This window comes from Chroicocephalus ridibundus, chromosome 6 (assembly GCF_963924245.1).
Source record: "Chroicocephalus ridibundus chromosome 6, bChrRid1.1, whole genome shotgun sequence".
NCBI classification, from domain to species: domain Eukaryota; kingdom Metazoa; phylum Chordata; class Aves; order Charadriiformes; family Laridae; genus Chroicocephalus; species Chroicocephalus ridibundus.
This window is the reverse complement of record NC_086289.1, coordinates 76197123-76222121: the sequence shown is the minus strand read 5'-3', so window position 1 is coordinate 76222121 and position 24999 is coordinate 76197123. Positions and strand designations below refer to the sequence as shown.

The 24999-nt window shown below is 53.3% G+C and overlaps 1 protein-coding gene across 14 annotated transcripts in view; it reads left to right on the top strand.

Annotated features, from left to right (window-relative positions):
• Positions 1–24999, top strand: part of DVL3 (dishevelled segment polarity protein 3) — a 35315-nt gene that overhangs the window by 6097 nt on the left and 4219 nt on the right. For 3 of the 14 annotated variants that reach the window (XM_063338294.1, XM_063338293.1, XM_063338295.1), the window contains exons 2-11: positions 13771–13840; positions 20341–20462; positions 20870–20976; positions 21586–21721; positions 21991–22084; positions 22488–22557; positions 22852–22991; positions 23189–23265; positions 23695–23762; positions 24291–24440. In XM_063338294.1, coding sequence (XP_063194364.1) covers positions 13771–13840; positions 20341–20462; positions 20870–20976; positions 21586–21721; positions 21991–22084; positions 22488–22557; positions 22852–22991; positions 23189–23265; positions 23695–23762; positions 24291–24440 — 1034 coding nt within the window. Of the gene's footprint in view, positions 1–13770; positions 13841–14153; positions 14259–20340; positions 20463–20869; positions 20977–21585; positions 21722–21990; positions 22085–22487; positions 22558–22851; positions 22992–23188; positions 23266–23694; positions 23808–24118; positions 24170–24290; positions 24441–24999 lie in introns of those variants that run through there. The other 11 variants (XM_063338289.1, XM_063338291.1, XM_063338288.1 and 8 more) reach the window with 8 other exon arrangements.

Here is a 24999-nt window from a genome sequence, read left to right as displayed (position 1 = left end):
GTGCCTCTGTCTCTTCGGCTGCCGAGGATTTGGCAGAGAGCTGCTAACCACTGTCTGCGCTTGTGGTGGGAAGTTCCTGTAATGCTGCCTGTGCTGGGGGGTGGCCCATCGACACTGGAGCTGGTCCTGGCTGTAGCTGCTGCTGGAGGTGTTTCCAAGGGTGGTGGTGGTGGAGGGGGGGGGCACAGCGGTGCCAGGGCTGGGGTGCAGATGGAGAGGGTTAGTTGATGGTATTCACTCCTTCCCTGGGTTGTATTGTCTGCGCCTGGCAGCGTGCATCCTGCTGTTCAGACCCAGCTATTACCAACTCCATAGGTGTCCGACTCTGTTGTGGTTGGAGCTGTGCTCCGAAGGCCACGTTGGATGGCAGTCGTAGCCTGGTTTCTGTGCCCAGAGGTGGCGTTCGGAAAGCCAAGTTAGCCAAATCGGGCTGCAGACCAATTTCCCTAAGGCCTTGTCTGTACTATGCAAACAATGAAGCTTTACAACAGCTATTGAACTTTTTTTGCAGCTAGAGCTGGTCAGAATTTTTTTTTTTTGACTGGATGTATTTTCTCCTGAAATATGGTGTTATGTTGAAGCCAGCATTTTTCTTGGAGAGGTATTGTTTTCAATTATCTTTTTGATGGGACTGTTTCTTAATTTTAAGCCTGTCTTGTCAACTCTGACAGAAAAAGAAAGGTCAAGGAACCTTTGCTCATCCATGAGAACGCAGCTGTTTTGATGCAGTTCTATGTTTTGAAATCATCTGGAGGACTCTGGTCCTCCAACGTCCTGCACAGAACAAAAACCTACCTCGGCATCTCAGAAATTGCCGTGAAGTAAATCCGTGCACCTCGACTGTCTGTGGTGCAGCTGTGCTCCAACATGGTTCAATCTCTGAGGTCAAGGCCAAACGCTATTAGAAATGGCTCATAAACCACCATAATCTGAGTCATGACCTGAGTGTTGTTCGTTGTTACGGGATGATAGTGGTGGCCCCACTGCTCAGTCTTCTGGTTCCTGCTGAAATACAACTTCTTAGAGTTTCATCTAGAACTTGGCCATTGCTAAATCCCAGACCTTGGCTCCCCCGCAGAGTGGGAACCGGATCTTCTGGGTGGTGGCATAAGGAGTGATGTTCCTCCCTACGTGGCTCTGGTGAGGGCAGGACGGGCAGCTGGGGAGGCAGCGTGTTGTATTGAGCTCCATGAAGGAAGGTGCTGTAAGATGGAGGCAGATGGCCCACGAGCCCAAGGCCTGTGCGCTTGGAGCACTGAGCCTTCAGTAAGTCTCGCTTCTCCAGTGTGCTCCTGGCCTCCTTCACCTGTGATTTCCTCACCCGGTCTCCCAGCAGGCAGAGACATCTGGGCCTGTAGCCCTGTGGCCTGAACTCTTGAAGGTGGAGGTAGTTACCCGCCAGTACGTGTTTGGGGATGCTCAGGGAAGAAGGGCTCTGTGAATATAAGCAGAGAAAATCTGGTTTCCCCTGCAGCTTTTCTGCAGGACAGGTGTGTTTGGCTTCAGTCCTCTCTCAGGGTGGGCATCAGGCCCTCCCTCTAGTCTTGAAGGCAATATATGTAGAGGTGTAGGGAGCATAGTTAAAATTCCTCAAGTCCTTTTTGAGCTCGTGGGACTTATAGTGGTGGGAAGCCTCTTGCGTGTCTGCATGGCAGTTGCTGAACTGTTGAGCTGGGGGTATCTGCGGTAATGAAGTGCTACTCCTCCACCCTTGACTGCATCCAAATAGGTATAACAATGTTGTGGTTTAGGATATTTGATCTGTGTAAAAGCCGATGAAGGAGAGCTGGGCTTGCAGAGCACAGCAGAGGCTGCGCCTGCAGGAAATTGCCTTCATGTTGTCGCACCAGCTTTGCGTCGTGCTGCACATCTGATGAGGCAGCAGTCAGGGCTGTGTGTTTTTGGTGTTTCCTATTGATTTCCTCCTCTCTCCATCCCTTGTTTGTTATTCAGAGCCTGCCCTTCTGACCTGTGCTGGATGGATGGTGGTTTTCCAGAAGGAGGATGTGGCACCATGTGGCTGTGTTAGTGTTTGTCCCGGTGGTGCTGGCTTGTTAGGCAGCAGCTGGCAAGTTAAGTAAAACTTAATCTTGCCGGTGGCTGTTGTTGGAAATTTTTGGACTAAATCCTTTTGTGAAGGCTTTTTGGAAGGCGTTGAAGTAAGGTACAAATCCGGGAATTATTCTAATCTCTGTGACTTTGCCTGCTTTGTCTGGATGCTTATCTATGTAATGCCATGGTGGCCTTAGGAGAGTATGTGAGCACTTGGGCTGTGATTATCACTGTCTCCAAGAACTGCATTAGCTTGCAGAGCTGAAGTATTAGTGTCTCCCTGAGCCCCTGAAAGCCCCTGAAGCTCTTGGTTTCACTTGTTTCCATTGTTGTGTTGTTGCTCCTGTAGCACAAATATTAAGCCCATCCAGGAATGGGCTGGAATTCTCCAGAGGCTTTGGCAGGCAGAGTTGCCTGGCGCTGGCCTTCCTGTGCTGTGTAATCCTGTATCGCAGTGGAGGGTTGGGGCTGTGGTGGTGGTTGTATCAGTTATTTGTTAAAGGAGACGTGCCAGAGGCATTGTTTTTCCAGCCACAACTAGCTATTGAAGGCAGCAGAAGCAGCGTTTGGGTACCCTGCTCCACTAAGTCCTGCATGTTGGTTATCCCCTCACTGGGCCATCTGTCTGTGTGTATTGTTGGCTAAAATTTTATATTTTGCGAAAACTGGAGGAAAAGAAGAAACAGCGAGCGGAGACTGAATCACTGCAGTGGGAGTCCATCCTTCTGGTCCTGGCTGAGGATGTGAGCTGAGAGGGGGAAGGCTTCCTCGCATGACTTGGAGCAGAGATCTCTTTCTGGGAGAGCTGGCACCGGCTGCTGTGTGGGAAGGTCTTTCCTCTGCTGGTTTTTGACCTGCCCCTAGGGTTTGGAGAGGAATTTATTTGCTACGTGGCCCCTCTGATTGCTGGCAGCTGTCTCCGTGATAGGCTGGGAATCCAGGGTCTGGGTAACAGAGGCTATTGCAGGCTTTTCCTTGTTTTCTGATGGCTGGCAGCTCCTGCCGTGTGCAGGCTGGTCTGAGGACACTGAGGGTCTTCCAGAGGGGTCTGTGTTTTGGGAGCTCTGGCTCTGCGTGGGTTATCGTGGTGGGGAAGCTGGTACCAGCACGTTGGCCTGACCACTTGCTGGGCTTCACCTTTTTCCCTCAGCGTTGCTCTGACCTGCTTGAGATTCGTGGACTTTTTGTCTCGCTGTCTGCGAGCAAATTGGTTGTCCCCTGTACGCTGCACTCTGCCATGCCCACGTTGTTGACAACCAGGGTGGTATCAGAAGTGCGGTGACAAACCTGGCTTTGTGGCCGGGATCAGCAGGGCAGGGGCAGGAGAAGGCTGCTGCTGGGTTGTCCCCAGGGCGCAGCAGCTTCTCAAACTGAAGCTTTTTCCAGAAGCTGTGATGGATATGCAAACTCTGTATTTCTGTTTGCATATGGCTAACGAGCTGGCCCAGTTCATTCAGCCCTGCCTAGCTCAACCAGTATTTTGGTGCCATTCACAGAGAGACTTGCCTGTGGGCCCAGCTGAGGCTCTGCTATACTGGAAGCCCATATAGGGCCTTAATGCACGTAAGTTTTGCCTTTACACGGTGTTCATTTGAATTTTTTCTTAGTGGCTATTGTAGCTATGAGGAGTGTGGATTTTCATGGATGTAGCTGCACAGTGGAGTTCCCTTATGGCAGACCTCCCAGTTGTCTTAGACCTGGAGCTGGTAAATGCACCTCTAGATCCTGAAGGGCTCCTTGAGATGGATTTTCCTTCCAGAGTGAAAATCTTTTGTTTCAGCTGGGGCCAAAAGGTGTGTTACTTTGGGAAAACTCTTAAGATTATTCCCTGCCCAGGCATCCTGGAAGTGGCAGAGGAGTTTTGGGGTGGCAACACCTGCTTCAGCTGGGGTACACTCTGTCTGGGTTTCCCTGGGGCAGCTCCAACTTACTGCAGAGGTATGAAACGTCTATACAGGGTGTGCGTGCTGAGTCTGATGTGTCTGAGCTGGGTCAGACTCACGTGGCACGTGTCTGTGCTTCTGAATTATTCCCCCCCAGAAATACGGCAGCCTAATGCTGCAGTCTTCTTTGATGTGCGGATAATGCCAATGTGGGACACTTTAAAAATCTTTTGGTGCCTTCATACGATGTTACCTTTGGTGCGGTTGGTACCTGCGCTCAGGCGGGCAGTTGCATGGCACACGCACTTTCCCATGCAGTGAGGTGTGGAGACTCGAGGCGGGGACTGTCTGTCTGTGTTATCTGTTATGCGTTCGTGGTGACTTTATGTGTGACTAAAGGAGAGATGCTTTGTGGGATTTTGATACCAGTTTCACAGGTAATTAGGAGGCTCAAAATCAGGGTCCTGTTGTAACTTGACTTAGAGTCACAGACATGGGAAATTGCCGTGTTGCAGTAATAATGTGTGACGAGTCTTTCTGGGCTGGTGTTCGGAATAATTATGTGTAGAGTGACCAGTTACTGAGCTTGTAGGTTACTTACAGACTGCAGGCAGGTTGTGCTGCCTTCCACTGCACTTATTCATCCTTGAAGGACCTGGGAGTTGGCAGCTGCGGTTTTGAGACCCCCCACAAGAGGAACGTTTCACATCATGTGTGATGGCGACTTCTGGAGGTCATTGACTGTTATCCAGCCTTGGGTGCAGTTGTCGGAGGTGGCAGGTGGGAAGGTTTTGAATGGTATGTGGCAGGGTCAGGCCCGGGAGCTCACAGTCTCAGAGAAAGGCAGCAGCTCTGAGTTGGATTTGGTCCTGCAGAAGTGGGGTATGTCGCTGTAGCAATCCAAAGCACCATCCTCTTCTAAATCTTGGGGAAACTTACCCTCTTGTTGGAAAGGCTGCTGAGCCCTGGCGTAGAGGTGAGTCCTGGCAGGATCTGGACTCAGTTCTGTACACAGCACCTCACGCAGACTATGGACTAATGCCAGTCATCGCTTATAGGCAGGCTGCTGAAACAGAAAAGCTTGGCTGCTTGCAGAAAATGCCCTCCTTCCAGATCAAGACCATGGCCTTCTCCCCGTGACACTCCTTTGGAGGAGTCCTAGGCAGGTGATGGTCTCCTGACTGCCTAAATATCGCTTTGTCCAGTGGAACATCCATCAGGTGTCAAGAGGAGTCTTGTGGGCCAGGCCTTTCACAAAGGAAGGAAAAAGAAGTGAGTATTTTTGTTGCTGAGAGTAAACCAGCAGCATGGTGGAGACAGCTCACGTTTTCCCTGCTTCTTGGCTAATCAGATTCCTTTTAATTTACAGTAATTGATTGGCTCCTGCTTTATGCCTCTTGTCTGCTTTTGGGACCTCTAGTTGAGTGAGTAGTGTACCAGCACATGCTTGGTTTGGTTAGGACTGCAGCATCTTTCTTGTCTCTTTCTTCCAGCAATTGTATTTGCTCGTTTGCTGGGTGATGGCTGGACGGCAAGCTTGGCTGGCCTGGTAAAGGATGCTTGGTATGAGATTGGTTGTTTTATTGTTCAAGGGCTTGGCCCTGTGTCTTGAAAGGAGTTTGGTGAAGATAACTGGTATGATCCAAAATAAATGAAGTATACAAAAGGCTACTAAAATATGCTCTATTTGCTGTCCCTCTGTACAGGGAATTTCTTGTACCGTCCCCTGCACTGACACCATCAAAAGCGGGAGACCAGATGAAACAGCCAGCCTTTCTCTACCTTTGATTGGGTTTTTCTACTAGCAGACCTATGTAGGGGCTGATCATTTATACTGTTGGTTTTCTCCAAGTTCTTCCTGGCTTGCTGACAATTTCCTGAGAATGAAGTGAATAGTTCAGGTTGCGCCAAAAATTATCCAGGGCCCAAAGGTAAGGAAGAAATAGAAGACGTGTCCCTGTCCTAGCGATGGTCAGAAATGGTTCTTATGAGTGGTCAGACCCCTCATGCTGTCTGCTGCCTCCTGCATCTTGAGACCAGAGGGACGTAGGATCACTGTTTGCCCTTTTTCTCAGAGTGCTGCGATAGACTGGGATCCAGGACAAAGTTCTTTCTTTGCCACCGTGCAGCTGTTGTGTCTCTGGAAGGCTCTTCTTTGCATGATTCCTTCTCATTGTCTTTGGCAAATGTTTTGTGGTGGAACTTAGTTTTGAGCTTTATTAACTCCCTGTTGGTTTTATAGGGGTTCTCTGTATGTCTTATAGACCCAGTTAGCAGGAATGTTGCTGATGGTAGCCCAGCTGGATGAGAAGGGGAGGTGCAGTCATCTAGGCCCCTTCCCACCGGGTAGGAGGTTGGGCTGGTTTCCTCTGGAGACTCTTGCAAAGTTATGCAGAGAGAGTAACGTGATCTGGTCAGTGTCTTGAGGGCAGGACATGTGTGGAGGCTGTTTTGTCGTCATCTGGTGTAGAACTGTCATTATATACAAATTAATTGTTAACATGATGAGGGAAGCACACCTCATTCCTCCTCTCCTCAGACATCTGCCTTGGTCTGTGCCTTCCCAGACCTGCTCTGGAGGTGGCTGGCCAGCAGAAAGGTGCTCCAAGAGCAGAGGGCTGGTGCTGGGTACGGCTGCTGTGCTGGTAGCCCGGGACAAGGGGGTGCTGGCGAGCAGACTGCTCTGTGGCAGCTCCCCTGCTTGCCCAGGTGTGGAAGTCCAAGCTTTCAGACTTTGTTTCCCACCCTCCCCCTCTTCCCGTTTTCCCCCTTTCTCCTCTCCTTGCTCTCCCGCTGAGTTGATGCTTTTCCAGGAATGAGCTGTACTGCTGGCCCAGCACATTCCACAGCAGCAGCGATTTCTTGGCAGGAGCCTCGCCTGCTGTTAAGAAAAAGCAGGACTGACTTGGCGTCCCTCAGCTGAGGGCCAGAAAAGGCAGGCCTGGTCCTAGCTTCCTCATGGTGCATGCGCAGCCTTCCCGGACGTTGTGCCCCTCTCCCTCTCCTCTTGCATCTGTGCTGATGTCCTCCCAGCAGTCCTTGGAGCCCTTAACAGCTCCTCCTGTCGTCTTAGCCAGTCTGAAGTCCTGGGCACTGACTGCAAGGGAGCCTGTTGCTTTTCTAGCCAACTTAGAGAGGGGTGGGTGACTTCTGTGGAGAATTGCATGCAATTCTGGGTCCCGGACACCTCTTCCATGAAGTTCTTGGTAAGATGTTGTTGTGCCCTTTATGTTTTGCTACCTGCAGTAGCTGGGTAAACCCTTGTTCCACCTCTCTGCACAGTCCCTTTCTCTCCGTTGGCAGGAGCTGCTGTATTGGAGCTCTGCGCTGTGGGTTCTTCCCACCATCTGTACCCAGACGGAGCTGAGTGTCACAGCAAACCGAGCCTCCTCTGGTTTATTTGCAGTCTCTCAACATTAATACGAACCATAGCAACTGCGTCAGGATTTTACCCTGTCTCACATGCATGTATCCGTTCAGCTGAAACGTCTTTGGGCCTGTTTCCTATCCCACCTTGAATACAAGACCAGCTTTTGGTCACTGCTATGTCTGTGGATGTCTTGGTTCCCTGAGGGTCATTTCTGCAGATGTTTAACCTCAGATCTTTCGTATGATGAGTCCTTGCACTTGTATCCTTGTGTTGGGCCATGCAAGCTCTTAGAGTTGTTGAGGAGCTGAAACTGAGATACCGGGGTGAAGATCCTGGCTGGGCTTATGCTGGGAGTTCCCGTTTGTCCTGATTTCCAATTCAAAGAGACTGAAAGTGTCACTGAACCTTCGGGGGCCTGGAGAATGCTTCCTTTGATGATGTCTCTAAATGTCCTTCTGGGGGTTGGAAGTATGGCTTGGGCAGGGCGGGATTAATTAGTGTGGAGGTGCCTCCTGCAGCCCCCGTGCAGTTTCCTGCTCTGGTTGAGGACAGGCCTGTTGGGCTTGTTTGGAGACAGGGCTGCAGCCAGATGGTCACTCCGGAGATCAAGGCGGGAGGGGCCGCCAGGGCTCCTGCGCTCCCTTCGGAATCAAAGTCTGTAGCTTTGCTTTGATAAGTGCTGCTCCTGGGCAGGCCTGCGAGGTCGGGTGGCTTGTTCCTAAATGCCATTCCTTTTCCGGTCTTTGGACTAGACGAACAGGAGGCCTGTCCTCTGTCATCTCCCACCCAGTGATGTCTGTAGGACTGAGCATGGGTCCAGCTGGAGCCAGGCATCTCCTGGACAGGGGGGCTGTGGTTGTCCTGATGTTTGTCCAGTGGAGTGGTCGAAAACGTGTTGATCAGGGGTTCTTGGGGAAAACAGTTGCCATCTTTGATGTCTGTTCAGCCCCTGCCTGGGTGACTGTGGGGGGAACAGCACAGCAAGCTGTGGGGCAGCAGTGGTGAGCACGGTTGAGGGAGGCTGTAGATTACAGCCTGAAAATGAAAGAGGCTGTTCCTGTGCTTTTGCTGATAGGCACGGTGTCGCTGCTCCTGAGGAGAGGGGGGGAGTAGCTTGAGATGGGGTGACCTGCTCCCCAAGGAATCCTTGTGAAGATCCCTTGGTGTGTTAGGAAAGCAGAGGTGGCCTCTCCTGCTCGAATGCAGAGCTCTCTTATTGTTGTATTAGCAGGACAGCTGGTTTGTGCTTCTTGATTCTTAAAAAAGACCCCAGGTGAAGACAGTGCTGCAGGGGCTCTCACGTTCACATGGGGTGCAGGGACAGACGGGAGCACAGCAGCTCCTCTGGGGAGGAGGGTCTGACACCCTAAACTGCCCACAAATCTGTGTGTCCCTTTTTGCCCTGTGCTAAAGCACAGAGGAGCAGTGGAGAATACCCTCTCTGGGGGCTCGGGAGGGAAATTAGATGGGAGAGTGATGGTCTCTCTTTATGCTCAGAGAGCCCTTCTCACCCCAGTGCACTGTACAGTTTGCACCCCACGTGTACTCCTCCTCTGCACACCAGAAGTAAAAATACAGCGAGGAAGACCCGAAGAATACCCTCACTTATGGAGACAGGCAACTCAAATCCTCTTATCCTGTTTGATCCATGCTATTTGTCTGCAAAGCCCAAGGTCTCGCCGATACACGTGTGTACTCTTTGGTTGGGCCTGTAGCCCCTGGGGGAGTCATATCCCCAGGGGAAGCACACGTGTCATGTCTGGGCTTAGTCTCATAGGCGAGTATTTCCCATCCGAAATTCCAGCTCTGTTGGAGAATTGCCCTGTCCAATTTTCTCTCTGGTGAGATGGCTGCAGAGCTCATCCCTGTGGCTCCAGCATTTGATCTTGCAGAAGGGGCAGGGTTTTGCTCTAGAGGTAGGAGATGCTCACGCTTTGGATAGTAGCACATGAAGGTGCTTCCTTTTGCTACACGTCATTATTAATCTATACAATCATTTGGAGACAAGACATCCCTGCCCTAAGGGGTGTGCACTAAAGGTCTTGAAAATGAGATCACGTTTCTTTCTGGTGTGTAAATCCCTGAAGCTTGTGCTATTGTGTAGAAACATCTCCTGATGGTGTTTGTTTTGTTTCTGGTTTTTGTTTCTGTTGTGTTTGTGGTTTGTTTTTTTTTTTTTTTTATGGTTCTGTGGGCTGTAGGAGGTGGGGGCTGTTAAGGTGCTACCTTATCTGTGCACTTTTGGGGGAGGGTTGTAATAGATGATTATGTTTAACATTGAATTTCTGGGCTTTGTGGTGATGGAAAAAGTGTTGCTGTTCTGTGAAGATCTCTCCTCTCAATAATTGAACTAAGTGAAGGAAAAGATCTTACTTTTTTTTTCATCTGCTCTACTAGCTTTTCATCTTGGTAGTGTGAAATCATCGCTGCTCGATTGTCTTCTTGATCTTTGCACCTCCCCTAATAAGACTCTCTTTCATCCTGGTTGCCGAGCTGTCTAACATGCTTGAGGAGTCCCCTTCACTCACCTCCCTTCTTGGTACTGACCCCCCCGACTCCAGATTCAGCTTTTCTGATCACCGCCGTGTCCTGTGGATGCTTCTCTCTGTGTCCTCCCCATTGCGAGCCCTTGGATAGAAGAGTTGGGGAACGGGACCACCAGAGGCGAGCGGCGATGGCTGCTGAGCTCCAGCTGCATCTGAGGCTCAAATCCCCCTGCCGCAGCCTTTGTCAGTGTCTCTTGGATTTCTCCTTTCCCCGGGCTGGTGTTACTCTATCCCCGTTCTTCTCTGGGACCCCGCTGTGGTTAGCAGATCCTGCTCAGGGGAGACCAGAGCTGGCTGGAGATAGAAACTCCCGAAACTGCCTTGTGTCTGCAGCCCGTCCCAGCTGGAGGCTCGGGGGTAGCGGGGAGGCTGGAGCGGGGCAGCTGCGCAGCCCGGGGTCTCCGAGCCTTGGGTTTTATGGCCTCCTTTCTCTCCTTGTTCCCCGCTTTCCCTTCATTCCTAGGACATGACTCTGTGATACAAAATACCCTCTAATTTCCTGAGCCGGGCTGGGGCTCCCTGGAGAAGGCAGTGTCTGCCCGCCTGTCCCTCGTCTGCTGTGCGTCCTTGTTCCAGGCAGCCGGCCTGGGAGCGGGAGGGAAGCTGGGAGCCTGGGGAGAGAGTCCACCAGTGGGAGGGCAGGGATGGAGCCGGGTTCTCTCCCCGCTGCCGGGCTTGCCCGTCCCCTCCCCAGGCTGCGTGGAGCAGATGTGCAGCTTGTGTCGGCCATGGCAGCCCCTCCGCACACCCTGTCCCATCCCCTCCTCCTCGCCCCCGGCTTGGCCCCGTGTCGCTGGGGATGGCGGCTGAATCATCCGCCCACTCGGCTGCCTCCCCTGTAACCCCCTCCCTCCTCCTCCATCCTCCTCCCTCCTCCTTCCTCCCTCCCTCCCGCAGGTCTCTTTGTTGGAAAATCCAAGGCAGATGAGCGTGGGGCGCCCGCAGGCCTGGCCGTGAGCGTGCGGGCCCTGGCCAGCGCCTGTTCCACTGGGCCACTGTCCGCCGAGGGGCCGGAGCCATGCTCGCCTGGGCAAGGCTCGGGCTGCCCCTCCGTAGCAGGGGGCTCTCCCTGGCCGCCATTCTCGGCTATGTTGTGCCCAGCCCCCAGCAGGAGTTTGAACACGGGAAAACATGAAACCGGGCTGCCCTGGTGGACAGTAAACTAAAAGCAGTCCCTTTGAAATCAGACTCGGGTAGATGGCTTCCCTGGGCTGTGGTGGCTGGCTCCTGCCAAAAGGAAAGGCTTTTAGAGAGCTGAGAGAGCCTGAGCTCCTTCTGGGTCTGGTCTTTCGTGATTCCCGAGCTCAGACCCCGTCAGCTGGCAGCTCTTCCTAACGCTTCCAGGGGATGGTTTTCCCTCCCAGCACATCCACATCTCATGGCTCCCTCCCCGCGCAGACGCCGAGCAGAAACGTGGCACCGCTCACAGCTCCCCCAGAGGCTGCTCGGCTGGCGGCTCCTGAGGAGAACGCGTGGCCTTGGTGTGAGGAGTGTGGTGAGGGGGGAGGAAGGCTGCAGCTCGGGGCTGGGAGGAATGCGGGGCACAAGGGGTGACAGACGTGAGCAGGACTGCACAGATACCCCTGCTCGGCATGTGCCTGGCTCCAGCACTATCAGTTTTTGCTCTGTGCAGCCTAAATATATAACGCATTGTGCTCTATCATCTGGATGATAAATAGTGTAGTGGCTGGGGAGGGAGAGAGAAAACTGTGGTGGGGTGGAGGCTGACCCCTGGGACGTCTGGGGCAGCAGCAGGGTAATCGGAGTGACGAGGGACCGGCTCCCGGGACAGAGGGACCTTGTTCTCCATCGGGCATTGCAGCTGAGGGCGGGCAGGGCGGGTCCCAGGGGTTGGTTTCCTCTGTCCCCACTGACGGTGGAATAGTTCATTTGTGCTTAGTGGTTGGTCACCTTGACCCTGTGAATATATCACCCTGTCCCGTCGCCCACAGGCAGGGCTCTGTGTCCCCGAGCAGGCAGCACACAGTGCTGGAAATTGGCTCTGCCTGAAGTTCTCTCTAGGAATTGGATGAAGTCCAGGCTGCTGGCGACAGTATGAATGGATGCTGGTGCAGCCAGGCCAGGGTGCGTGTGTGTGTGTGCTTGCAAGTGAGGAGACAACAACTTGCCCGCACTGGGAAGCGGGGTGGGCACCGAGGGGGATGGGTCCTGGGGAAGGCTGCCTGTGTTTGACACTACCCTGGGCTGCAGCGGATTTGGGCAGAGGCGGGCACGGAGCATGATGAAGAAACATGAAGCCAGCAGGGTTTTAATCCATCCTCACTGCTCCTTCCCTGCTTTTTCCTGCTTCTCCATCTGTGCAAGAGGAATTAAGGCACGTCCTGGGAGTGGATTAGACTGCTCAAACCGTGACCTCCTCATCTCCGCCTTCTGGGGATGGGTAGTGTTTGTCCAGGCCCTTTACTGGCTCTCTGGTTTGGGCAGGGACTGTGAGTGCCAGCTGCCAGCAAAGACCTGGCAAGGTGCTGCCTTTTGCCCCGAGAGACAGCCCTTTGCTGAGCGCGCGACGCTGGAGGAACCCGCGCGGCTGGTGGGGTGGAACAAGCCTGCTCCCGGGGCTTTGGTCCTGCAGCGCTGCTCGTTTGCCTTTTGCTGATGCCTTGCGAGGGCTGGCGAGCCTTGCTGTCCTATTCTCTGTGGTGGTTTGGCAGCTGTCAGCGCACCGGCGAGCACAGCTGGGACCCCAGGGTAGCCCTTTCTCCAGGCCCAGTGTGCTGCGGCTCCGTGGCAGTGCCCGGGCTACCTGGCAGTCTGGACAATGGGTCACAGCTCCGCGCCCCACGCTCGCACCCGCTTCCATCCTCCATCAGCTGGGGACTGGCCTGGGGACCCTTCGGAGCTATTGATGGGATCACACCTCTGTGTGCTTAGTTACTTACAAGCTTCTTTTAATAGATAATTCCCTTGGCTTCACATTCGTTCTTTTGTTCTTTTTCTGTTGGATTCCTTTTCCCCCAAAACATAATTTATTCACTGTTTAGTTGCTATGTTATTTTTTTAAAGCACAATATGTGTCAGGCTCCCTTAGAGATAGCTTGGAAGGGGAAATTAGTATCACAAACTAGTTGTAAGATGTCTTTGTACTAAATGAGAGCACGTAAAATGTTGTCATTGAGTAGAAAAGAAAATGAGCTTGTTAAAGCCTATTTTGCCATTAAATTTGATTTATCAAAGATGGTATTAATTGAATCTGGTGAATTTACAAATTGTTTTGATTGTGACATTGTTGTGGAAAGAGTATTTAGGTGCCCGGTGATATTTAAAATAGAAAGAATACATTTTCTTCCCAAAGAAAACTGATGTTTTTAATGTCGGGGGAAAAAAAAATTATCAGTGCTCCCTCCGGTATGAAGACTGATAATAATGTAGCTGTGTAATGCAGGAACATGACATCGTGGCACAACTATAAAGCTTGAAGTGATGTTGAAATATTATGTACATAATTAAAAATCAACAGTAACATTTGGGAGGCAGCAAGTTTAATGTATTTCACTTTCATCTGTTAGAAATCTCTGGCATAGATTGTGATTCTTTCAGATCATTATGAAGAGGTTTAAATTATGTATTTCTTTAGAAATAAGCGAACTGGTGAATTTCTTAAGAAATAAGCAAACTGATGGAAATACACATCTGAATTTTTTTTGGGAACTGATTAAAATGTGAATCCGGGCGCAAAACAGCTGGTGCCCACAGGAGAACTTGTTCTGCCCTTCTCTTCCCCCCTCCAGCCCTGTCGTTGACTGTGGGCAGGGGGAGCTGGAGGGAGCTGCCCATCCTCTCCCTGCCCCGTCCCCGAGCCTGGGCTGCCTGGTGCTGGGTACAAACGCCCGCCTGGGAAAGTCTCCTTTCCCTCTGAAATCCCAGACCCATCTCTGACTGCCTCCTCTCCCCTCTGCAGGGTGGTGAAAGAAGAAATCTCAGATGACAATGCCAAGCTTCCCTGCTTCAATGGCCGGGTGGTGTCGTGGGTAAGCAAGCCCCTTGCTGCGGTATCTCGCTGCCTGTTTCTGCCCTCTCTGAAAGCCACCGCTGGGTTCCATAGTGCCAAGTAAGGCACAGGGACTGCTCCCTGCTGTCGAAGTGCTGACTGCTGATGAAGCTGATGAGCTGGATCACCACGCTCCGTCCGGTCCCTCGGCTGGAGTGGGGGCTGCGTGGTGCTGGGTCCCCTATGCCAGGGACGGTGTGGGATGCCTTTGTGGAGAGCTCACGGTCGCTGAAGCCTGGCAGAGGTGGTGGTCCCAGCCTGTCCTCAGCGTAACCCATGTGCCCCTATGGCAGGGTCAGCTTTCCAAGGAAAGTCCTGCTGCGGTGACTGGCGCAAAGGGCTTAAGTGACTTTAGTGCTGGTGAAGCGGACTGGATTTGGCTGCCCTGAAGACTGAAGGTACTGCCTGGGCAGCTGCAGGACAAGCTTCTCCCTCTGTGCCGTGCCACGCACATGCGCTGTCCCCTTCCTGCATGCCTCCCTCTTTCCCCAAGGGGACCCTCTTTTTTTCTGGGGGGGAGAAGGGTGTTCTGTCTCCGTAACTAGCCATCCCTTTTTCCCCTGCTGAGCTGCAGTTTGTGCTGATGGGGGTGTGTGGATCTACACCAGGAGCAGAACCGAGACCCAAGTGCCTTTTTCCAGAGGCCACCAAATAGCCCCTAAACAGTGAAAATCCTCAGCAAATAAGGCTAGGTCAGACCTAGTGGTGCTTCTATCCCTGTGCCAAATGGCGAGGCGTCGGCTGGGGGTCCGTCAGGTGGCTGTCTGGGGGGCGGCAGGTGCTGCCGGGTGCTGGCTGGGGAGTGGGCGCAGGCAGGGGTCCTGCCCGCAGGCACGGGGCTCCCACACAAAGGGCCAGTGCTGGCTGCCCTCCCTCTAGCGGTTACCCGGCCCTTTGGAAAACAGCCTGTCCGGCCACCGTGTCTGCTGGAGACATCTTCCCGCCCATCCCTTTCCAGCTGCCTTTTCTTTTCACCTGCTCTGTGGGGAGTCCCAGAAGCGCAGAACACTTGCCATTGTCCCCCCCCCCTCTTTTTTTTTTTTTTTTTCCTTTTCCTTCACCTGGCATGCTTTTCCTTGTGGCCCACGCATCCACGCAGTTGCTGGCTTTCCTTGCAGGGGCTTTCTCAAGTTGCTCAGTGTGTGACATGGATCTGGTGCAGCTGCATCTGATCTGACCAGGGCACCCCGCTGCTGCTCTGGCTCCCTGTGGGGAACATGTGCCTGGAGTTAGCACCATTACCAGCTCTTGTGCACAAAGGTGACAGCAGTCTCGGAGACCTTTATGCAGAGCTGATGATCTCTTTTTCTCTCCGTCATGAGAGTCTTCCTTGTGTGTGGGTGGTTTGGGGGCTGGGGTGGAGGGGGGGGCACTTGTTTTGCTGCTTCTGCCAGACAGGCTGGGATGAGGCTATTTTAGGAACTTGGTACTAATTTTAGCTAGAGGGAAAGATGGGGGCTTGGATCCAAGTTAATATTTCCTGACAAGTGCAAGAGGCAGGAAAAGTGCAGGGTGGTTATCAAAACCTTCCCTGGAGGAAATCCCAGCCCCTGGAGTGTTAGAAGAAAGCAGCATCAGTCCCCCTTCTCAGGAACACCCCCTCTCCTCTCCTCCTCACTGCTGTTTGACAGCTGCCTGCAGCCAGTTCCCTCTGACCAGATCTATTTGCCTGGTCTTGCCTTAATATCTTAGAGCGTGGAGCGTTGTACGGTGATGCTGGCCTCTTCCAGCATCTCACCTCCCCCGTGCTCCCAGGCAGTGGCTGCTAGAGCAGGGATGTGGCCCTTGGGGAGTGGGATGTGTCCTGGGAAGGCGAGTCACTGGGAAGGTGTGGGGAGCAGAGCGGAAGCTGAGCCAAGTGCGAGACGAGCTGGTTAGACGGTTGTGAGGGCAGGAGCCGTTGGGCTTGTCCTGGGGCTTGTGGGACGGGCTCTGCAGCTTTTGACACCCCAGGGTGCTTTCTGCCCTGTCTGCTGCCTTGGCTCTGGCTTTTCCGGGGCTGCTCTCTCTTCCTTGCCCCGGCTGCATCCCTGTCTCTGTTCCCAGTGCCTCCCTGGCAGCAGACCTCTTTCCCCCTGTGTTGTGAAGAACCCATGGCAATTTATTGTCATTTAGACAATTATTCTATCACCTGCTGACCCCTCCCCACCTGGGAAGGGGAATTAGGAAAAACAGGGAAACCCAAGGGTTGAAATATAAATAGGTTTAATAGAATAAAACAAAATAGTTAACACTAATAAGACTAAAGAACCAGTATTGATCCCAATGCCAATATAAAATATACAAGGACTATTCCCAGCCCATTCTATCAGCAGAAGCCGTGCACTCCCCGCAGGGACAGCAAATGTGGGACACGGTGAGTGCTGAAGCTTCGGGAGGAAGGGAAGGGCTCGGAGCTCTGGCTCCAGGGCAAGGAGTTCTCGGGATCGGAGCTGTGATAAGAGAGAGAACTTCACAGCAAACTGTCTAATTTATATTGAATGCGATGTTCATGGTATAAAATAACCCTGTTGGCAGCTTAGGTCAAGTGCCCGGGTCTCGCTCCTTCTCGTCCCCACACCTGGTGAGCTTGAAAACACTGAGACCTTGAAACCTGCATATCATAGTTGGCTGCAAAGTAAATATTTTCGCAAATTCAGACACTAGAATCTTCTAAAATGCAGTTTTCCTAAGCATTGGAAGAGACCTTACTGACAAGTAAAATTACCAAAAAAGAAATTATTTCTGTCGCTCAACCCAGGACACCCTGCCCTGATGATGATCTGTGGGGTCCATCATCCCCTCTATCAAGGTTTCCCCCGTTCTCAAAGGTGGGCAGGGCACAGCTCTGTGTTTCATCAGCGATGCTGGGAAGCACTCAAGACCTGTGTAAACGGGCATCTGCTCCTGCCTCCATGCAGATGCGGTCTCCTCGCCAGCAAGCAGCTGAGCTGCCTCTGCCTTTACGCTGGGCATTACGGTTTGGGCAGCAGCTGTCAGCTCATTTCCAGCCCGTGTTTCATGATCCTTCTGTCCTGACCCAGGGCAGGGGTCAGGGGGCATCCCTCACCTCTGTTCGATCAGGCCTCTCCTGTGATGGCTGATGGCTTGGTTCAAGCGCACAGGTCCTGTCCTGTCCTCTCACCTCCCTGGGCTGGCTCCAGGCTGACCCACAGCCTGTTTGTCTGGGGCAGATCAAGGCCCCACAGATCCTCCCTGACACGGGGAGAGAGCCGACCCCTTATTTGTGCTGTGCAGGGGACAGGTGTGAGCAGATGTGAGAAGCACATTGGAAGGTCCTTAAAGATGGAAATTGATCTTCCCTTGCTCATCTGCTCTATTCTCACAGAATCACAGAATGGTAGGGTTGGAAGGGGCTGCTGGAGATCATCTCGTCTAACCCCCCTGCCAGAGCAGGGCACCCAGAACAGGTGGCACAGGAACGCGTCCAGGCGGGTTTGGAATGTCCCCAGAGACGGAGACTCCACCATCTCTCTGGGCAGCCTGTGCCAGGGCTCTGCCATTCTCAAAGAAGTTCCTCCTCAGGTTTAGGTAGAACTTCCTGTGGTCAAGTTTGTGCCTGTTACTTCTTGTCCTGTCACTGGGCACCACTGAGAAGATCCTGGCCCCATCCTCCTGACACCCCCTCTTTAAGTATTTATAAGCGTTGATAAGATTCCCCCTCAGTCATTTTTTTCCAGACTGAAGAGACCCAAATCCCTCAGCCTTTCTTCATAAGAGAGGTGTTCCAGTCCCCTCAGCATCTTGGTAGCCCTTTGCTGCACCCTCTCCAGCAGTTCCCTGTCCTTCTTGAACCGGGGAGCCCAGAACTGGACACAGTGCTCCAGATGCGGCCTCACCAGGGCAGAGCAGAGGGGGAGGATGATCTCCCTCCACCTGCTGGCCACGCTCTTCTTGATGCACCCAAGGATGCCGTTGGCCTTCTTGGCCCCAAGGGCCTGTCCCTGGCTCATGGTCATCCCATTGTCCCCCAGGACTCTCAGGTCTCTTTTCACACAGCTGTGCTCCAGCAGGTCAGCCCTAACTTGTCCTGGTGTGGGGGGTTATTCCTCCCCAGGTGCAGCACCCTACACTTGCCCTTATTGAATTTCATAAGGTTTCTCTCTGCCCAACTCTCCAGCCTCTCCAGGTCTCTCTGGATGGTGGCACAGCCTTCTGCTGTGTCAACCACCCCCCCAGCTCTGTGTCATCAGCGAACTTGCTGAGGGTGCACCCTGTCCCTTCATCCAGGTCATTGATGAATATATTGAAGAGGACTGGACCCAGTACTGACCCCTGTGGAACACCACTCCTCACTGACCTCCAACTAGACTCTGTGCCCCTGATCACGGCCCTCTGAGCTCTGTCTTTCAGCCAGTTTTCTATCCACCCCACTGTCCAGTCTCTAATCCATACTTCCTAAGCTTCCCTGTGAGGATGCTGTGGGAGACCGTGTCAAATGCCTTGCTGAAGTCAAGGTAGACAACATCCACTGCCCTCCCCTCATCTGTCCATCCAGTCATGCCATCATAGAAGGCTATCAGATTAGTCAGACATGATTTCCCCTTGGTGAATCCACGTTGAGTACTTCTGATAGCTTTCTTTTCCTCCACGTGCTTTGAGATGACACCCAGAATGAGCTGTTCCATCATCTTTCCAGGGATGGAGGTGAGGCTGACCAGCCTGGAGTTCCCCGGCTCCTCCTTCTTGCCTTTTTTGAAGACTGGAGTGACACTGGCTTTCCTACAGTCCTCAGGCACCTCACCTGTTCTCCAGGACCTTTCAAAGATGATGGAGAGCAGCCCGGCAATGACTTCTGCCAGCTCCCTCAGCACTCTCGGGTGCATCCCATCAGGACCCATGGATTTGTGGATATCCAATTGACTTAATTGATCTCTCACTTGATCCTTCTCAACCAAGGGGAAGTCTTCCTCTGTCCAGACTTTCCTTGTTACTTTCTCCAAAGTCTGGGATTTCTGACAGTTGGGCTGAGCAGTAAAGACGGAAGCAAAGAAGGCATTCAGTAACTCCGCATCCTCCATCACCATGGCTGCTGTCTCATTCAACAGCAGGCCCACAACTTCTCTAGTTTTCCTTTTGCCTCCAATATACTTGAAGAAACCCTTCCTGTTGAGCTTGACATCCCTTGCCAGGTTTAATTCCAAGGAGGCCTTGGCTTTTCTCGTTTCGTCCCTGCACGTTCTGGCAGCATTCTTGTAATCTTCCCAAGTGGTCAGTCCCTTCTTCCACTTGAGCTTTTTCAGAAGCTCCCTGCTCAACCATGCAGGTCTGCTGTGTCCCTTGCCTGATTTCTTGCTCTTAGGGATGCACCGATCCTGAGCTTGGAGAAAGTGGTGTTTGATTACCAACCAGCTCTCTTGAGCCCCCCTGCCTTCCAGAGCCCTAGCCCATGGGATCTCTCCAGGCAGTTTCTTGAAGAGGTTAAAGTTAGCCCTCCTGAAGTCCAAGGTTGCAATTTTACTTCTTGTTGTTTTGTGAATACTGCCCGTGATCCTGAACTCTATCCTGTCCCTGGCCAGGGGCAGGAGCTCCTTTCTGGGCCTTGTCACCTCTGCTCTGGGGATTCCTGAATGTCTCTTGCAAGGAAAGGGCTCTTTGTTGCTTTCCTTCCCAGCCCTATTGAGATTAGCCCTGCTCAGTGCAGCTTGAAAGTGGGGAGAGTGCAAACCTGGATGTGGAGCCGTGTTGGGGAAACCACTTTCCATTGAGCTCATTTGAGCAATCCTCTGTTTCATCCCACTAGTGAGCCCATTCCTCCTGGGAGAGGCTTCACCTCATTCCCCAAGCCCTGAAATGGCTGGTTTATCTTAGAGGCAGAGGCGCAGATCTGGACTGCCCCAAAGCATGGCTGGTATAGAGAGTCCCTGGGATTTGACCCTTTCTTTAATTTCCGTGCTAGGGAAAATGTTGAGCCTCCCAGAGGTTGGCTGGAGGTTGTGCCCAAGCCAATTATCCAGGCACAAACTGAAAGTTTGCAAAGTATGCATGGAAGCCAGAAAAAGAGCATGTTGGAGCCTGTTTCGAAGCCACCGTCAGCCCTGAGCTCGGTTGCCCCCAGCTCCTGTGGGCTGGGAAGGTGAAAGTCCTGCTGGGTCCCACAGCTTGGAGGCAGAGCTGTGGAGACTGGTAAAATCAAGAAAAGGAATGACTGGTGGCTGCCTCTTCCAATGTAAGAAGAGCTAGGGAAATCCACTGCTTGCTACAGGACGATGTCAGTCTCCAAGCAGGGCTGTTGGCCACCCTGACTTCACCACTGGATCAGGAATTCCTGAGCCACAGATAGCCAGCATCTGGGAAGGCGTTGAGGGGGAATGTTGCACCATGCTTGGCCTGTTCCATACCCACTCCTGGGCATCTGCTCTTGTCCACCGTCAGAGATGAGATCCTGGGCCAGGCAGGCTTCTGGCCATCTCATTTGGCTACTCTTGTAAATGTTGTCTCAGTGCCTCATCCATTTCATTCTCCGTCTCATCCCTCCAGCTGGTCTCTGCAGAGGGTTCCCATTCGGATGCTGGCTCGGTCTGTGCCGATAACCAAACAGAGCTGCCACCCTCCATGGAGCGCACGGGAGGAATCGGAGACTCCAGGCCCCCCTCTTTCCAGTAAGTTATCTGGACACCTGACCTGGTTTTGGAGGGACCCGCAGCAACTTTGCTGTAAATCCAGACTAGGGGCTGGGGCACTCTTACCCAAATTGGCAGGGATCACAGCCAGCTAGAGGGGAGGAGGATGGGGCTGGGAGCTGATCCGAAGTGGAGCTGCATCATTCAACAAGCAAGGGCATGCTGAAAATAGTGCAGGGAAGTTGGCAAAGAGCTGGCACAGCTCCTCGCAGTCCCTTGCCCTGCACTCACAGATGTGCTGTGGTTGTTCCCCACCGTCTCTGCTCCTGTCTCTCGGGAGGGAGACTGCTGCTGGCTGGAGGCTCGTGCTGGCCAGCACAGAGGTAGAGAGAGCCTGCTTAAGTTGTTTCCTGTTGGACATATTTGCTCTTTTTATCTCATCGCAGCCCTAACACTGGGGGGAGTCGGGAAAACTTGGACAATGAGACAGAGACGGACTCGGTGGTGTCGTCACAAAGGGAACGACCTCGTCGGAAAGATGGGCCTGAGCATGGTGAGTGTTAGTAACATGGCAGGAGCTCTGCAGGGCATCGCTGTGGCATGGTGGGGACACCAGCTGCAGACATGGGGCAGCTCTCTCTGCTCTGCAGAACCTTCCCAGCTTAGAAGGGCTGGGATCTGAGGGCTATGGGCTATGTTCAGTGATCTGAGGCCATAGCCTCATATTGGAGGCAGGAGGTAACACCTGTGTTGCATCAGACCTTGGTGTTGAAACCTCTGGGGCAAAGGAAATGTCTCCTGTAGAAGCCTCGAGAGCAGGAGGCAGCAATGCCTCGGTCCTCCTTAGTTGAAAAGCAGTGTGCTGTGGCCTTGCCACTCCGTGCTGCTCCTTGCTCTGCCAAGGAACCAGCCGCAAGTCGTCCACAAGTTTAGCAGCATTTTTCCTAGTGGCCCATCAGCCTCTTCCCCATCCTGTAGTGATAGAAAAGGCATCCCACGGAAGGTGGATCTGATCCCAGGGTGGACTCAGAGCCAGCTGGCTCTCAATGGGATTGTCTGCTGGCCAGATTCATGCTGAGAAGGTTGCTGTGAGCCTTGCGTAGGGGAAGGGGTTGTTTCCTTGTGGCCTGTCTCAAGCACGTTGAGTCTTGTCTTTTCATAGCACCCAGGGTGAATGGGACAGTGAAGGGAGAGCGACGCCGAGACCTGGGCGGGTATGAGAGCTCCTCCACACTCATGAGCAGTGAGCTGGAGACCACCAGCTTCTTCGATTCAGATGAAGACGACTCCACCAGCAGGTAAGAGAGCTTAGGTCCTGGAGGCTTCCCCCTGCCTCTCAGCACAGAGAGATACCTTTGCAGGGCACAGTAATCCCAGGCTCCAGTGTCCTTGCTCAGACGTGCCTCTGTCTCAAGTCTCACCCAGCAGCCCCCTCTGCTATTGTCTGTCCCCCACGTACATGTTCTGCCCCTGCAATCCTTTATTCCCTGTGCCATTTTTGTGGCTCTCTTGCTGCCAGAGCCACCACCCTGGCAGCAGAAGAGCTGACTCTGTTTTTTGCCTCTAGGTTTAGCAGTTCGACAGAGCAAAGCAGTGCTTCCCGTCTAATGAGGAGGCACAAGCGACGCCGGCGGAAACAGAAGGCTCCACGCATTGAGCGGGTACCCAGGGGCTGGGTGTCTGGCGGGGGGGGGGCAAGGCAGGGCAAGGTGCGCTGCCTGGTGGATCTCTCCACTCAGGGCGGCAGGGCTGATCAGGGATTTGTCTGTGTTTGCTGTGGGCGCAGCTGGGGACGGGTGGTATTCAAACGCTGAGACTTCATAAAGTGCTGTAAACCGTTCCCAAGCCAATGCAGCCTCAAGAGCTGGGACCACAGACCTTGTCCTGGCTGTGGAGAGGTCATAAGGACTGTGTCTGATGCCCTGCGGCTCCGCAAAGCTCCCAGCCTAAGGCTGGAGTTGTGGGTTGTGGCTGTGGTGCCACAGGGAGCACAAGTGGTGGGAGCTGGGGCTGGGAATGTTACTGAGGCACAGGAGGACATCTCATGTTTCACTTATGTTGCAGTCATCGTCCTTCAGCAGCATCACAGACTCCACCATGTCCCTGAACATCATCACAGTCACACTGAACATGGGTGAGTGGGAGGTGTGCGTGGAGCCTACAGTCCTTCCAGAGCGAGACTGGGTGGTGGAGAGGGAACTGGGGAGGGGGCAAGGACAACACACATGGGGAGGAGTGAGGAGATGGATTCTGTAGTCTCCTGCTTGTCTTGAAGCACTGGTCTCTCAAGAGTTTCTCTGTGTCCCAGGACATCCCTCTGGGACAGTGGTGCAAGCAACCATTGTTAGCACGTGGTTTGTCTGAGGTTAGGGCTGCTTGTGCCTGCTATTTCGTGGTGTTTTACTTCTTTCTCTTTCCATCCCTGCAGAGAAATACAACTTCCTGGGCATTTCTATTGTGGGACAGAGCAATGAGCGTGGGGATGGAGGCATTTACATTGGCTCCATCATGAAGGGTGGTGCTGTGGCAGCTGACGGCAGGATTGAGCCAGGAGACATGCTTTTGCAGGTACTTCGCGCCCACATATCTCCATCTTTGGGCCTGGGAAAGCAGTAAGAAAAGACCCAGAAGCCTCCCTGCGCGCTTTGGCAGGCTAAACCCAGGAAGCTGCGCTTGGTTGAGGGAAGCTGAGTCACTGCTGAGCTGAGTGGGGAGCTCAGCCTCTGGTCACATCTCTGGAACTCACCTCTTTGCGTTGTTTGCAGGTAAATGACATCAACTTCGAGAACATGAGCAACGATGATGCTGTGCGGGTGCTGAGGGAGATTGTGCACAAGCCGGGGTAAGTTCTCAGGTCGTTCCTTACCCCCATGGGCAGCCATACGGTGTGTGCTTGAGGCGTGTGAGTCGTGTCTTCCAGCCACCTCTGCTAGTGGCTCTGCAGAAGCTCAGAACTGATGTTTTTGATGTTGCTTTGATTCCTGGGGTTTCATGCCTGAAGCAAGAATTGCAGCCAATAGAATGGTGGTGAACTGGGGCCTGTGCCCCCTTTTTGTGGGGTTGCTGTGTCATTAGGGTCATCAGCAACCCTCAGCAGGGTCACATAATTTTGTCCATGCCACTAAGGAAATCCAGAGCTAGAAGGGAACGAGAGCACTTGACGGGCAGCTTCTCACTGTCTTGCAGGAGAGAGATAGCACCCAGCATCCACCCGCTGTGCAGGGGTTTGCGCCACTGGGCTCTTGTTCTAACTCTCGCCTTTCTGTTGCAGGCCCATCACCCTGACAGTGGCCAAGTGCTGGGACCCCAGCCCGCGGGGCTGCTTCTCGTTACCCAGGAGTAAGTGGATAGCTGACCCACCCTTAACGCTGGTGCCCAGCTCATGTGAGAGCCCTGCCTTAAGCACTTACTTGTTGTCTTGTTCTTCCCCTGTGTGTGTGACTCCATGTGGCACTGAATTGGGGTTTGATGGGGTTTCAGCTCTCCTCTTAGGAGGCTGCTATGTCCTATTCCCAGACCAAAATGCCCATAAGCCCAGCCCTCCTTCCCACATCACGCTGGGGACGCGTTTCACTGGGGCAGGGGGGTCACTTGCTCGGGGCGCCAGAGGAAAGAGAAACCCCCCCTTGAGCCATAGGGGGATCTCTCCCTCTGCACCTCTCCTGCTGACCCTCCCTCTCTTCTTTCTCTCCCAGTTGCTCCCCAGCGGATCTGGGCTGGGCCAGACTCTCCATGCTCCGATCCGGGTGAGTCCCGGCAGATACTGGGGATGGAATGGGCTGCGCTGAGTCCCTGTCCCTCCCTAGAGGTTGATTTGATGAGGGGATAATTTCTTATAGCTGCTGACTGACTCTTTCTTCACTGCAGGTGAGCCCATCCGGCCCATTGACCCGGCAGCCTGGGTGTCTCACACGGCAGCGATGACTGGCACCTACCCAGCGTACGGTATGAGTCCATCCATGAGCACAATCACTTCCACCAGCTCCTCCATCACCAGCTCCATCCCAGAGACCGAACGTAAGTCCTTGTGCCTCCGTGCTCCACCCGCTGCACGGCTTCCTCGCCTTCACTGTGCTATAAAGGGAGCAATACATCTGTCTGGGAGCTGCTGGGATGGGCAAGATCTGCCCTGCCAGGGGACTAAGGAGGAGGCAGCTCTCACCAGGCAAGCGCTTGGATCAGTGGGAGTTTTGGCTGGGTGAATTAATACCACCTTTTCTAGCCTTTTACGTAAGGGGAGTTAAAGAGCCCGGGTGCAACCCAGGAGCTGTGGCAGGTGCAGAGGAAAGGCTCAGAGCAGTCAGGGGTTACCGGCTGAGAGTGCCGGAGCAGAGGGAGTCGGCTTGTCCCTGGAGCAGTTTCCCTCCCAGACAGCAGATAGGGCAGGATGGAGGCAACTGGGAGCAAAGAGCCTCACAGTGGGGCAGGGTCCTGCGGAGCACAGGGCTCTTCTGGTTGCTTTCTGAGGGTTTTGGGTGATGGCAGTATACAGAGCCCTGAAGCAAGGGTCTAGAGAGCTGGGGCAAAAGGCCAGGAGTTCGTTGTAAGTTTGTGAGGAGCAGAGAATTCCCTTGCT